The 16,655-nt window shown below is 32.6% G+C and overlaps 2 protein-coding genes across 2 annotated transcripts; both read left to right on the plus strand.

Annotated features, from left to right (window-relative positions):
- Positions 1 to 358: 358 nt before the first annotated feature.
- LOC112792323 (polygalacturonase inhibitor 1) lies at positions 359 to 2,386 on the plus strand. The gene has a single exon (XM_025835515.3). The coding sequence runs from the start codon at positions 903 to 905 to the stop codon at positions 1,950 to 1,952; it is 1,050 nt and encodes a 349-aa protein (XP_025691300.1). The 5' UTR covers positions 359 to 902; the 3' UTR covers positions 1,953 to 2,386.
- Positions 2,387 to 10,585: 8,199 nt separating this feature from the next.
- On the plus strand, positions 10,586 to 11,617 carry LOC112792324 (polygalacturonase inhibitor 1-like). The gene has a single exon (XM_025835516.3). The coding sequence runs from the start codon at positions 10,586 to 10,588 to the stop codon at positions 11,615 to 11,617; it is 1,032 nt and encodes a 343-aa protein (XP_025691301.1).
- Positions 11,618 to 16,655: the final 5,038 nt, after the last annotated feature.

A 16,655-nucleotide genomic window follows, 5' to 3' on the forward strand; every position in this document is an offset into this window, starting at 1 on the left:
ATCATCTTTATCAATCTATCTCTTTACTTTTTTTAGAAAAATTTGATCTAGTATAATGAAATATTAAGACATATTAGGTCTTAGATCTCAGTATATGAGATTTAATGTTAGGGCATTACTGTTTCCAGAATTTCTTACATACCTCAGTATTTATATTTAGTCTTAAGAAGACTCGAAAAAAATAATATTTAAAATTTGTAAGTTGATAAATATCTAATTTGAGTCTCTCTTTTGTTTTGAATAAATTTAAAAAAAAATTTTAAATTTATAAGTTAGTAAAAAAGTGAATGTTATGGTGCTTAAAGATGTTGCCTATTTACTAAAAAAAATTAAAAAATAATATTTAATTTAAAAGATATAATAATAAATAATTTTTAAAAAATTAAAACTTACTACAAAAAGTAAGTTAGATAAAATTTAGATACCAATTCATAGGCACCATAAAATTGACCTAGTAAAAAACCAATGTATGTAACTATTTAATACGGAGAATGTTTAAAAAAATAATATCTAATATTTTTTCCACGTTATTGAGATATTATTAGTTTTGTATCAATCATCCACCAAAGATATAATTGTTACACTTTGAACGGATCATCGCATAATATTATTGTTGCCATCTGAATAGCCATCTCACTATTATTAAACAAAACTTATTGGCCCAATATTTGTATCGGCTCCCCAAGACGCCAAAGGCTTGGCTCTAACAATGACTTCGCAAAATGACAAAAACACGTGGATGTGCCAACAATTCATCTGCACCCTTAGATAGTCTCGCATGGCGGCCTGATATAATAGTGTAGTACAGCAGGCAATACTTTTATGATTCGGAATAATATACCACCAAGTTAACCCAAAAGTGTATTCTCATTGTCATATAAACCCTCTTTGAGGTCGTCAATATGATCAAGCACAAACAAATTAGAACAATGGCAACCACCAATATCTCTATGTTCCTTCTTCCCATAGTCCTGCTTCTCATATGGGTGTCTCCTGCAGCACTCTCCTGCAGCCCACATGAGAAGAAAGCCCTCCTCCAAATAAAGCAAGAACTGGGCAACCCAAGCAAGCTCTCATCCTGGAACGCATCCACCGACTGCTGCTCCTGGAACGGGATACAAGTAGAATGCTCCAACACCAAACCTTACCATGTCAGTCAACTAGAGCTCTATGGGCTGGACCTCCCCGGCCCAGTTAACATCCCTCCCTCCATATTCAACCTTCTTGATCTTGAACAACTCTCCCTATTTGAAATGCCCAACCTAACAGGCCCAATACCTTCCCAGATCACAAACCTAAAAAAGCTTCAGATCCTCTACATATTCAGCACCAGTGTCTCAGGCCCGATACCCGACTCCCTGGCCCAAATCAAGACTCTCTGGTCCATTAACCTCTACGGCAACAACCTCTCCGGCACACTCCCTCCCTCTCTCCCCTCACTACCAACCATCCACGTGATCTTTCTCGATAATAACAGGATCTCCGGCCCAATCCCAGACTCGTATGGTTCTTTCGCGTCAAAGAACCTGGTGACGCTGGCTATGTCTCACAACTTGCTATCGGGAAAGATTCCGGCGTCGCTGAAGGGGCTGGACGTGTATTTTCTGGATCTGTCATGGAACAGGCTTGAAGGCGATGGGTCGGTGCTGTTCGGAGCGGAGAAATCAACCGAAGACATAAGGCTTGCTGGAAATTTGTTTTCGTTTGATATCGGGAAAGTGGAGTTTGGTAGGAACATATCGAGGCTGAATCTGAAGCACAATCGCATTTACGGGAAGCTCCCTGAGGGACTGACGAAGCTGCAGCATTTAACGAGATTGAATGTGAGCTATAATCAACTGTGTGGACCCATTCCGCAAGGGGGCAGGCTGCAAGGCTACTTCCCCATTGATGCGTCTTCCTTCGCAAGTAACAAGTGCTTGTGTGGGCCACCCCTCCCTCCATGCAAGTGATCTCGTGTTGAATAATTACTTGTCCACGCGCGCTTGGTATTCACTTCTTCTGTGTCAGTAGTGCCATTGTTGTTACTTGTTAATCATCAAACGGAGAAAAAGCAATTTACCCAAATAAATAAAATAGGTGAAAGTTTTACTCAAATACATAAAACAGATATTTTTTATCTGATTGTGTATTTTCACACTTTTACGTAAACCGTGGCAAGCTACTACGGTTTCCAATTTTAATATAAACCGTGACAGTTAGCAACGGATTATGTGTTGTGTGATTTGTGTGTAAACCGTGGCAAGCTCCAACGGTTTACGAAGGGAGAATGCGAGGCATAAACCGTGGCAGGCTCACGGTGTGCAGTCTAAGTGATATGTTAATTGCTATGTATTTGATAGTTTAAGTGGTTTGAGATTCTATGATATACATTATTTCCGTCACAGTTATCATGCGCAGTATAAATGATACCACATTGATGCAATCAAACATCTAAAATAAACGGATTTTATTCATATGAAATTAATGCAGAAAATCAATATGGTGACATTCATAGACTTAACCAACCATACATAACTCAACTGAACAGTTCATGAAACAAGTAAAACAACAAGGTAATGACATCTACGCATCCCCCCGGTAGTATGTTTTCGCTGGTCACAGTTCCTCCGCGTATGCCCAGCCTGACGGCATAGCCCACAGCGCTTCGGCTGGTTCTCCAGAGACTGATCCATACTACCATGGATCCTGGTTGCCTTTGGATGACCTTCCTTTGCACGCCTCATGTTAGGATCAGGAATGATGGTTGGCCCAGCATATGGAGGCCATAGGCCTTCCGGGATAGGCGGAATAAAACCCTACTTGTAAACATTGAAAACTTCACTCATACGATACACCTCGTGAACATAAGACGCCCAATTAAGGCGGGAGTAGGCGCAACATGCAATGGCGTGGCAACAAGGATAATGCAGCGCCTGAAAGTGGCCACAGTCGCATCTGTGATCTTTAAGGGAAACTCTATAGCTACCCATCGAGAAGCGCCCGGTTGGTGTTGTCTCGGCCACGGTGTACTCCGATTGATACCTGTCGTATAACGTGACAGTGAAGCACCTTGAGTCTCTTAGATTCTGATCAATTGCCTTGGCCAATGCCAAGCAAAATTCATTACCAGATCCGAGTTGTGCCTCTGCTGTTTCTCCCCGTACCACAAAAAGCTGAGCAAGCCTCCCGTAAGTTGACTGAACCAACGATGTGACCGGGAGGTTTCGAGTTCCCTTTAGCACCGAGTTCACACATTCACTGATGTTGGTTGTCATGTGCCCGAACCGTCTACCACTATCCTTATGTTGGGTCCATTTGTCGTACTCCATCCGATTGGTCCATTCACACATTGTTGGATTCTCAGTCCGCATGATGTCAAACCAGTAATAAAACTCTGCTTCAGTCTTTGCGTAGGTAGCATTCACTAACATCCTCCTTGAATCTTTACCTTTGAAAGTTAGGGCAAAATTCGCTGCCACATGCCGAATACAGTACGCTCGGAAAGCACGTGGAGGCAGCCACCCAGTCTCAGGTGCCTCAAGCGCTGCCTTGATCCCGTTATGCCTGTCAGAGATTACAAGGATACCCTCATGAGGAGTCACATGCTCTCGTAGGTTGGACAAGAAGAATGACCACGACTCTGCATTTTCTCCTTCCACAAGGGCGAATGCAATAGGGAGGATGTTGGAGTTCCCATCCTGCGCTAACACCAACAGCAGTGTCCCTCCATACTTGCTATACAAGTGGGTACCGTCAATACTGACGAGGGGCTTGCAATGACGGAATGTCTCGATATAGGGTGAGAATGTCCAGAATAATCGGTGAAAGTACACCGTCGACTCATCAACCTCACCACGAAGCCGAACAGGAGAGGTCTTCAACACGGTTATTGTTCCGGCCATTGTTGACTGTACTCCTAGCATCCAACGTGGCAACTCCGCGTACGACTCTTCCCAATCTCCATATATTTGTGCCACTGCCTTCTGCTTCGCCATCCAAACCTTCCTGTAACTAGGCCTAAAACCATAATCAGCTTCTGTAGCTTGTTGCAGTACCTTTACCGTAACTGCAGCATCTGCCCTAACCAACGGAAGAATCCTCGCACAGATGACGTGGTAATCCAGCTGACGGTGATCACTGGAAATAGAGGTTGCCAAGCATGTGTGTGACCCATTGTACCTCATAACCTCCCAAGTGCCCTTTCGTGCACGCAGCGCAACGCGAATCAACCAAGTACAACCCTTGCCGAATTGCTTGCATTTTCCATGATACTTTAGATGATCTGATTCGATGACTCTGTACTTAACACCTCGCCGGATGCTATAGTCATTCACACTCAACACAGCCTCATCTTTATTCTGGAAAGATTGCCCAATCTGAAATTCTGTAGAAGAGCCCCCGACCTTGTTACCACCGTCCTCCTGTTGACCCAGAACCTCCAAGTTTAGTGTGGAGAAGTGTGGAGGGTACTGTTGAGAAGCAAAACTTGAAGGCCCATGCTACGCATGTGGATTGGCACCTGTGTCGTCGTCGCTGTCCCCGATGATATCGACAGGCTCCTGGTCAGAGTCATCGTCACACATTGCATTCTCTACTTTATCAGGTTCACCAAAGCATTCCATATAAGGTAACTGGCAACCACTGGTGCCCACGACATCAGGCGACTCAAAGATTCTTGCATTCTCTAACTGTACAGAACCAACAACAACCGTTCGCTCTAAATCAGCCGCGAACGTAAGGGAACCCACCGGCGGAAGATACGGTCTGACCGCAGGCATCGAATTAGACGCACCTCCCGCGGCAGTCGAGCTATGAAATGGAGCTGATGTCCCAGAATTATCGACACCAACCTCCAACTTCGCAAACAACTCGTGAATTCGGATCTCTGAAAAACTCCTAACACAATGGAGCAGAACCCTAATATCTTCATCAGCCGCGAGCACAAAGGTATCATACTGAACACCGGTCGAGACAACTGCGATGGGAATCTTGTAGAATAGCTTCTTCACCCACTTTGTACCAAAGACGCCAAGTTTCTGCAAGATGCTGTTCTTTAGATCTGACAAAGTGCTTGACGAACTGATGAACACACTCAGTGGTTCTTTGTCAGTGAACTTCACACCATAGCTTTTGCTTTTTTTAATTTTCCCAGAGCAATACACTAAGGCAAGAACACTCTCCTCCTCACTTGCCATTGTGAGAATGATCTCTTATGCAAGTAGAATTTCTCTAATCACATATATATAGAATTTCGGTGTTCCTAAACCGTTGTAACCTACAACGGTTTATGATCAAAATTTCTCCTTCATAAACCGTGGGAGCCTGCCACGGTTTATGCCTCGCATTCTCCCTTCGTAAACCGTTGGAGCTTGTCACGATTTACACACAAACCACACAACACATAATCCGTTGCTAGCTGCCACGGTTTATGTTAAAATTGGAAACCGTGATAACTTGCCACGGTTTACATAGAAGTGTGAAAATGCACAATCAGGTAAGGAATATCTGTTTTGTGTATTTGAGTAAAACTTTCACCTATTTTATTTATTTGGGTAAATTGCCCTGGAGAAAATTTGTAGGTGGACAAAAAATATATAACATAATAATAATTTTTATAATAAAAATATTATGTATTTATAAAATTAATTATTAAATTATTTTTAATTATATATTTGTGTATAAATATATATTTTATTTAATTTAATTTTTAAAATATTTTTTATATTTTAATATATATTTTATATTAATAATTATTTTTTATATATATATAATATGATTTTTATTATTATAAAATATAATTAATTTTTAAAATATTTAATTTATAAATTTAAATATTAAAATACTAATTTAAATAATAACATAAAATATAAAATTTTAACTTTTAGATTTTATATTTTAAAAGAATTGAGTAATTCTTTTTTTATTAATACAAATGAAATATTTTTCTTTATATATATAAATATTAATAAATAATTATTTAAAAATATACTTCTTATATATTTAGAAGCCAACTTTTATCATTTTCATAAATAATTTTTTTTTTCAATTAATACAATTGTTACATTATAGAAAAGAAATTAAAACTAATTTTAAAAAAAGATAAACAATATTATTTTGTATCATTTTTTTTAAAAATATTAATTTTATTTAAATTAAAAATTAATCATTTTAATAAATATATAATATAAAATTTTTAAATTAATTATTAAATACCAAAAAATTAAATAAAAATTATTATAAAATCAAATTTAATAATTTAATGAGTGTAAATAAATATTATTATTATATATTATTAAAAAAATTTAAATTGTAGAGACCGTTGCCCACAACAGTAGTAATAAATCCGTCCTGGTCATTGCTTATCAGAGAATTTCACAAGATGTTTTTAGAGCAAAAAATAATGTCTACTGTCTAGTCTAAAAGGTTTAGTTGTGTCTCCTGTTTTTAACCATGTGCCATGTTTGATGGGGATATATATATGGCACGTGTAGCTACAAAGATGGCAAAGATAAAAGTCTTGTCCAAATTAATTCTCATAATTTTGGAACGCCCCTTAACAGGTATTTGTTAATAAAGATAATAACATTAACTATTAATGGACTAATTGTGGACTAATTGAAGATAAGAAACATTATTAAGCATAAAGATTAGAGTGACATTTCTGTTAAATTATCTATCTATCTATCTATCTATCTATTACATAACGGGGTCATCACAGCTAAAAATGGTTGGGCGAAGTGGGTGGGGGGAAAGTGTATGTGTATCTCAATTTGCATGTGGCCCTAGCAATGACATTTTTACATTGCAAAAGCGGGGCCAAGACAAACAAAAGAAAACTCGCTATAAAAGTGATGAGAAAGAAACAGCTCAGCATGATTTATGATAAACTCAAAGAATCGCTCCCTAACTTTTCCATGGATAAGCACAATACTCAAATCACCCACAGAATCGTTCCGAAACTTTCCATGGATAAGCGTAATACTCAAACCACTAGGATTATGAAACGACGACGACTTTGAAGTTTTCTTTCGAATCAACTTTGAAAGAAAAATATCAGACGTCTTGTACAACTTATACTTAATATTTATTTTAGGAAGAAATATGTGTATATTTAATTTTTTTTTATTCTTGTGTCATGAATAAGCAGTCTAATTAATTTTTTTGTCTTGTCAGGATAAAAGATTAAGAAGCTTTATACTTAGTGTTAAGTAAATAATTAGTGATTATCTTAAATAACACGAATAATTATCAATCAAATAATAATATACTACATCTTAATTTAATATTACTAATTAAATTTAAAATTAATTTATTCTTTTAATAACTCTATTAATTCACATTATTTATATATTATTATTTAAAAATATTGTTATTTACCTGTATTTTTCCTATTCTAAACCATTCAAGTATATATAAAAGGTGCATTCTCTGATGATTTGTGTAGATGTAATTAGCGAGGGCCAAAAGTTGACTCGCGAATAGTGCAATGACATCTGGCATAACCGATTATGCATCGAAGTCAGCCTAATGCTAAGAAAGATTACGTTAAAAGTAAGTAACTTTTTAACTTTAACTTTGGTGACAAAAATAAAATGTCACCGAAATATAATCTTTTGAACATAGAAGTTTAACTGGATTGACATTTCAAAACTAGATAGAATGGCCATAGAAAAAAATATATGAACACAATTTTTCAAATTTAGGTGGAAGATCTTTCCCGTTACTTTGCTGACAACAGCAATCCTCCAACGAGGATGAGGATCACACTGATACTTTTGTTAACGTACAATTTCAATGCCAATGCCTATCGCCTGTCCTCTTTTCGATGAAGTGCTTGTTCTTTTCTTGATGAAGTCTAATAAAATACTAGCTGTTGGAAGTGGAAATGCTCAATCTTTTCATACATGAGCACCAGTCACACTAAGAATCTAGTTTTTCATTCACTCTTTTTTCACCCTAAGACAGTCTACGCACTTTTCAAAGTCCGTAAGCATTGGTAACCATTGAAAATAGATTAGGTTGTTCGATTTGTCCATTTAATTTCCAATCAATAATAAAATATAACATCTCACATTCTGTTAGAGTGTCTCTAGATCATTCGTCTTAGGTATATGGTGGATACAATTTCAAAACTATGTAAATTTTAATGAGAAAGATTATTTCTTCTGCGTCTCCTGCTGCACAATTATTGGAGACTTGGTACCGAGCAGTCGTTTCACTAACTCTCATATTTCCGTGTCGTACTATCTGTAAAAATCACGAAAGCACCTCCTACTGGCTTTCTGTGCGTGCGTATCCTTAGATGGTACGCAACGTCTTGCAGGATGATAGTGGCCTCACTCCATGGTAGGTGAAACGTGTGGGTTTTCGGATGCTAGTGCTCCACGAATGTCGTAATCAAAGAATTGTCAAAAACGAAGTCCCTGACAGCCATGCCACCGAAGCTAGCCTCCCTCAAATACGGGACGATGGCGTCCGGTGGTGGAAGGGTGTGACTCACTCGTCGAGGTAGAAGTAAGCGAAGATTCTGACAAAAAATAAATAATCACAATTAAAAAAAAAATTGTATGCATACATCGACATAACAAATTGAGTTAACTATTATATACATTTATTTAACAGAAATTTACACCTATGTACTAATTGAATTTATATCAATAAAATTTTTTATGTTAATATTTACTTAATTAATTAATAAATATTTGCTCAATACGTTATTTAAAATAAAAGCATTCACTAAAATAATTAATAATCTAATTATTAAATTTTTAATTAATAATTTAATTTAGATAAATACAAAATTACATAATTATTCACTTAACTTAAAAAATATCTTTTACTTGGATAATTAATAACTAAATTAAAAAATTAAAAAATATCTAACCAATAAACTAAAATTAACGATTAGAAAACATCTACCCAAATATTTAGTATTTAAATTAATAATTATGTAACTAAAAATTTAATTATAAAAAATGAGAATCAAATTCTTAAAATTATATTTTATTATTGACGATATAAATTATATTTTAATTCTCGATAACTATCCTAATCATATATAATAATAATAATAATAATAATAATAATAATAATAATAATAATAATAATAAGGGCAATTTACTTATGTAAATTGTTCCATTCTCAATATTACGTAAATACATTGTTTCAAAAACTTATACATAAATATATTAATTCATATATCTATATAAACCGTTACTGACAGTAGTGGTTTACAAGAAAATAGAAACCGCTAGTACCAATCGCGGTTTACATGTATGCTGGGTTGGTCATAAACCGCTACTGCCAGCAGCTATTTATGTAGGTTGGTGTGCGTGCGTAAACCGCTGGTGCCTATAGCGGTTTATGTTTAGTATGTGTCAATGGGCTCCCTATATAAACCATGGAAGGGTCAAATGTAAAGAGGTAGAGTTTTATTCACAAATGGATGGGGAGGATAGTATTAAAAAAATACAATACTCAAAGTATTAAATTATATAAATCAAGACTATTTTTTTTTATTCTCATCTCTTTTAAAATTTATAAATAATAAAATAATTTATTTTTAGCCAAAAGTTCACTAAATCATATATTTTTCTCTTTAAAAATCACTTCATTCTCTTTTATTTATATCAACCATACAAGAGAGACTAGGAGAGTTTGAAATATGGGTTGTGTTTTTTGCTGCTAATTTGCATTTGAGATTCTAGCTAAATGAATTTTTTTTATTTGTGCAACTTTGTTGTTTTATGCCAAAAAATAAAAACTAATTGTATTTTATAGTTGATTGATTAGATAAATAATAGTGATAGCATCATAATTTTGATGAATAAAATAAAAAATATAAATATGCATGTAATAATTTTTTATTTGTATTTATTATTAAAATGAGACTAAATAGCAAATCAAAGAAGGAGTATTCACAGAGTACTAAAATATATAAACTAAGACTAATTTTTTTTTATCTTCATCCCTTCTAAAATTCATGAATGATAAAATAAATTTTTTAGTAAAAAATAGTGAATTTTTTTATTTGATTTGCTATTTTTAGTGAAAAAAATCACTATTTTTTACTAAAAATAAATTACAAAATTCACTATTTTTTAGAAATAATATACAAAATTTTATTAAAAATGACGATTTTAATACGAAAAAAACGTTAAGAATGATTTTAAATCCAAAATTACGATGGAAACGGTTTTGATTCTGAACCTCAAAATTAAGGGAAAAAAAAAATATCCCTTATATTTACTTAGTTATGAAACCCCACATGCAACACACAAGAATATCTACATACACTTTATAAACATCCAAGTTCTCATCACAGCTAATAAGTGTCATCCTGACATGTTTGACCATTTCATTGAACAAGAAGATGCATGGAGGCCAATCCATAGAATAGTAAAGAGCTAGCAATGGTGGCAATGCAAGTAGTCATAGCCGTGAACCCCACAAGTCTCTTTCGGCTTCGATGAACAGCTAGATATTGACAAAATCATTATAATTTTCATTACAGTAAGTCCGTAACATTATGCATAAATGCAACTGGATGCTGCTGTAACATTGCCTTCATTACCTTCACAGCCAACAATAATCAGCATATATAATGTTGAATTACTCCTCAACCATATTCCGCTTGTGCTTCCTCCTGCAAGTATTATTAGTAGTAACACCACTAGTATCAGCTGAGAGATGCCACCCTGAAGACAAGAAGGCACTTCTCCAAATCAAGAATGACCTCAACAACCCAACCGCCCTCTCTGTATGGAACCCAGCCACCGACTGCTGCCACTACAACCAATGGAAAGGCGTCACCTGCAGCGCCCAAAACCACCGCGTCTTCGCCCTCAATCTCTCCCACATTCACATCCACCACGGCCCCCTTCCCATCCCTTCCTCCATCGCTGCCCTACCTTATCTTAGTGTTATCCAAATCATGTCCGTCTCCAACCTCATAGGCCCCATCCCCACCTCCATCACCACCCTCGACCTCAACCACCTCCAAATCTCCAACATCTCTCTTTCCGGCACCATTCCCGCCTTCCTCTCCAACCTCAACAACCTCATCACCTTGGAACTCTCCAACTGCAACCTCTCTGGACCCATCCCACCCTCCCTAATCTCTCGTATGCCCAACCTCGACGGCCTCACCCTCTCCGGCAACTCCCTCAACGGTTCAATCCCGCACTCTTTCTGGTCCTTCTCCAACCAATTCCTGTATCTCGATCTAGCGAATAACCGTCTCTCGGGGTATATACCAAAGTCGTTAGAGAATCAGAATGTGGCGTTTGTGTTCCTGAACGATAACATGTTTGAGGGTGATGCGTCCTTCTTGTTTAAATCAAACAGGAGCACAAGGATAGATCTCTCGAAGAACAAGCTGGCATTTGATTTTGGAAGAGTGGAGAGCTTCAATGACCTCTTGATCGCGTTGGATCTGAGGTACAACAAAATATATGGCAAGATTCCAGAAGCGATAAAGTCCCTCCACGTTGAAAAGTTCAATGTGAGTCACAACAATCTGTGCAGTAAGATTCCAACCGGAGGCGTCTTGTCCAGTATCACCGATGCGTCTGCGTATGCTCACAACAAGTGCTTGTGTGGCACTCCGCTTCTACCCTGCAGCAGAGACAGTTAATAAGCCGGAATAATTGATCTCAGGCAACCATCTTTGATTGTTTTCATCAGTGGGACATTGAGTATTTCCGAAATATTATTGTAGTAGAATCTTCTGTCATTAGTGACTACAAGCAAGCTTATTATTGTAGTTATTTGTCATGGAATAATGCTACACATCCAACATCCAACTGATTTTGTTAACTAAGTTTAATTAAGTTAGTTTAACATTAATAAAAATAAGTTATAAATATTATTATTTAACTTGATTAGACTTAATTCATAAAAAAGTTTGTATATATTGTATTATTTAATTTGCATCTCGAATAATTATGTTGTTTAACAGCATTTATAATATTGAATTTAATTTTAATTTTATTTTAGATTCTAAAAATAATACATAAATATTTGTGAGATCATAAATTATAAATAATAATTTAAAATTAAAAATAAAATTTATTTCTCTAATATTTAATTTTAATTTATTTAAAATTTTATATTATTTTTAACTATTTTATTAACATAAATATACAAATGACAAAATTTTATTAATTTTTTATTAAAGTGATATTGTATTTTTAAGATGACACTAATTTCATTTAATCAATCAATTCGAATATAAATTTTAATTTTAAATTAATTTATTTTTTAAAATATTAAACATATTCTAATATTGGAGATGTCTAATTATTAATAATTAATTAAATGTTATTTTATTTGATAATAATTCCTGCTGCATTCTATTATTGATTATTAAAATGAGATTATATTAAAATAAATAACTTTAAAAATGAATAACTAGCTATTTATGAAGGGGGCGGAGAATGGAATACATTATTTAATTATGAGAATGACAAAATTTTATTAATTTTTTATTAAAATAATACTGTATTTTTAAGATGACACTAATTTCATTTAATCAATTAATTCGAATATAAATTTTAATTTTAAATTAATTTATTTTTTAAAATATTAAAAATAATACTCTAAACATATTCTATTATTGGAGATGTCTAATTATTAATAATTAATCAAATGTTATTTTATTTTATAATAATTCCTGCTGCACTCTATTATTGATTATTAAAATGAGATTATATTAAAATAAATAACTTTAAAAATGAATAACTAGCTATTTATGGGGGGCGGAGAATGGAATAAATTATTTAATTATGAGAATAATAAGAGTTCAATTTTATACCATTCTTGATAAAGAGAAGTTAAATAAAAGAATACGCATTTATATATATACACTAAAGAAATAATATGAAGGTTATTGATGATTTAAGAAAAGGAGGAGTTAAATTTATAATTACTTTTTATTGCTTTTAATTTATCATCAAAACAGATTTAATATTTATTTCTAAAGTTTTAAAAATTGAATCAATTATTAAATCGCTCTGACTATTAATTTATTGGTTTATTGGTTTAATGAGTTTAACAAACCGTAATTTAATTGAAATAACTATTTCATAATAAAATATAAATAAAAATACTAAAACATAATTATAATCTAATAAAAAGTATCATTAAAACTGAGATAATTAAAAATCAAACTATTCTCCACAAGATACATTATTGTTCTTAAGTGCTTCTTCATTGATACTATCGTCTAAAACTGAAAAAAATAAATAATAATAATAATAATAATAATAATACAAAATTTAAAGCAGCCATCATTTACCAACAATAAAAATTAGTTAACAATTTAGTAAAAACACAACCATCCAATAATAAAAAAGACAAAAATAGGAGAAAAAGAATTATCACACCGTATTATATATTCTTTGTATATAAAAGCAGCACCATAAAGAATTTCATTTAAGCTAAATGGTTGAACAAAAAAAAAATTAAATTAAAAAATTAGTTAATAATTTAGCAAAAATACAATCACCCAATAATCAAAAGGACAAAAATAAGAGAAAAAGAATTATCACACTGTATTATATATTCTTTGTATATAAAAACAGCACCATAAAAAATTTTATTTAAGCTAAATGGTTTATCCAGAATAAAAAAAAAAAACCTTTAAAATTAGAGGAGAATTTGTACCACAAAAATGAACACAATGAACAGTTAAATAAACAATACCAACAAGAACAATTGAAAGTTACATAGTAACAATACCAACAATTAAATCACAATAACACGATAAAAAATTATATAACAACAACGAACAAAATTTTTTAAAGATTAACAAGAATTATCAAAATTTTAGGCTTTTAACACAATTTTTTTTAGCTAAAATTAACAAAATTTTCAAAAAGAATTAATAGTACAAACTCAAAATCAAATAACTTGATTCCTTATAAAAAAAACATAGAATTAATAAACCAAGAACAAGCAAGAATAAACAATAAATCGGTTTCAATTTATCATCAAGCAATAAACTAGTAATAGAATCAATCAACCAAGAATAAATAAGAACAAGCCAATAATAATATTACAGGCGTATAGCAATTTAATCATCTCAACAATCAACATAGATACAATAATACAACAATATTAACAACAACAAGGTTCAGATCAAAAATATTATAATCAAATCAATCATTTAATAGAATTAGAGCACATCAGAATCAATATTTAAGATCATCCACAATTCTAAACCACAATAATAACTAATGGTAATAATAATTGAGGAAAAAAAATGAAAATTGAAAAATCATATATTAACAAACCAATTAAAATAATAATTAGTTTCTTACGGTTAAAAAAAATCTTCTATAAAGAGTAGAGTAGCTAACAGAGCATAGAAGAGGAAAATAAACACGACGGAAGGGCTAACACGGTTGAACGACTAGAGTGCGATGGAATAGAGTCGGCGCAGTGGGACGGTGATTGCATGATGGAGGCTCAAAGTGAGATTAGTTACAGTGGCGATGGTGGCTTCAAAGTTTAAATGGTGGCAGAGACCACCGTAGTGAAAAAGGCAGCTTCCAGCAGTTATGACAGCGGCAATGACAGCATGGTGGTTGGACGAAAGTGAGAGAGTGAGTGAGGAGCTCGAGATGAGAGGCAGAAGTGAGAGGAACGAGGAGTGAGTGAATGTGAGTGAGTGAGAGAGACGAAGACGAGTGGCTAGGGTTCTTTGAACGATCAGCGCAATTCAGGGCAAAAATTTGAAATCAATTCGGTTTGACTGGCCGATTTGATGGTCCAATTGCGATTTTTGAATCCAACGATTATGACCTTTGACTGATTTGTCTTTCTTATCAATTTTTAATTTGACCGGCTAAACCTTGCTTATTTCTGCAGTGTCTGCTAAATTAATTACGCAAGTGATATTTTATTTTTGTCTTATAAAATAGAAATAAAAGACAAATAAAAAAGAGGAGCTTGTACTAACATATATTCTAGTTCAATTACTTGGTACAATGTAATCTACGTACATCCATTCTCTATAATAATAATAATAATAATAATAATAATAATAATAATAATAATAATAATAATAATAATGAAATTTTTACTATAATTTCCAAAAATTACAATCACCAATTCTCTTAGATTCTTTCTAATCCTATTAAGGAACACATAAGTTTCTAACTAAGTTTGTCATCACTAAATTTTTTAGATTAGACTTCAATGCTAAGTGCTCACCCAATTTAATAAGAAAAATCTTTTAGAGTCATGACACAAAGCAAAAAATATATCAAAAGAGTTTGATATATTAATAACTTTTTCTCTAAGTTAAACTCTCTTTGTCTTTTTTTTAATGGCTTTTACATATTTCTCTCATATTTGTCTTTTTTCATAGTTGTCAGAACCGATTCGATAATTAAACCGGTTAAGTTACTAATTTATTGGTTTATTGGTTCAACTAATAAATTACTAGTTGAATAGGTAAAATAGTAAAAAACTTAGCATTAAAATTTGAAATACATATCTTCACTAATATTTTATGAAAAATCAAGTTTCAAATTCTAAAAATAATTAATATAAAAATAAATATAAAATTTGTCAGTAGTACATACTACAATAATATCTTAACTAACACAATAAGAGTAATAATTAATTCACAAAATCTATTATTTAACTATAATATCAGTAGATTTTAACACTAAAATAAAAACAAATAATCTTAATCATAATACTAACATTAAAATAGATCAAACAAATTAATAAATTTTTAGCGAAAGATAAATTAAAAAAAGCTAAATATTCAAAGTAAACATACAAGGAGAATAAGTAACTATAATGCTATGAAAAAACCATATTTGAGTGCTCACTTTTTTTTTTTTTTGCCTTCAAATTTTATTAATAATGCCCTTTTGTATAGGTGCATTGCTTTCAAAAATTAAAGATGTGCTTAGTGACAATTTCTATATCACAAAGACGGATCATGGTTATCTTTTTCTTTCGGAATCAGAGTGCAGTGGTAGAGGTAGTGAAAGTGCAAAACATGACACAAACACAAGGTTTATAGTAGCAAAGAATCATGGTTGTGCTGTCCTTAATATCTTGTTTTCTTTTTTTTTATTAGTGGATATTTGTTCTTTATTGTACTAATCAAATCAGCACCATTAATTTTTAATGTCGTCCAAATTTCATCCTTTTCCTTCCATCAACATGATGGGAAAAAAAATTGAGCTCCTTTCTTTTTACCCAAAAGTGTGCATATATAAGCTTCATATATCAGCAAAGAATGACCATCATGAGACTTATTTAGAAGGTAGGTAGTTTGGTCCAAGTTGTTAATCCATCTAAAAGCTTATCTGCATTCATATCATTAAATAATGAGTTAAATTTTTGCTATTATACCATCACATTTAATAAGCCTACACAATATAGATTCATTAAACAATCTTTTGAGTTTTCAAATTCAGTCGAATATGTTTGTTATCATAAAAAATAATATTATTATTTTCTAAATTTAAGATAATAAAAAAAGGAAAATTTAATTTATTAATTAATTGAGTTATCAGCTTATTATAACCTAGAGTTCTTTTATTTTAAATTTATTAGGTATACACATATAAATGAATTAGTAATTTTGGATAATGTAAGTTGTTTCTAGCCGTAGTTAATTTTTTTGGATATGCAGATTCTATGTGTGT

The sequence above is a fragment of the Arachis hypogaea genome, chromosome 13, assembly GCF_003086295.3.
Source record: "Arachis hypogaea cultivar Tifrunner chromosome 13, arahy.Tifrunner.gnm2.J5K5, whole genome shotgun sequence".
NCBI classification, from domain to species: domain Eukaryota; kingdom Viridiplantae; phylum Streptophyta; class Magnoliopsida; order Fabales; family Fabaceae; genus Arachis; species Arachis hypogaea.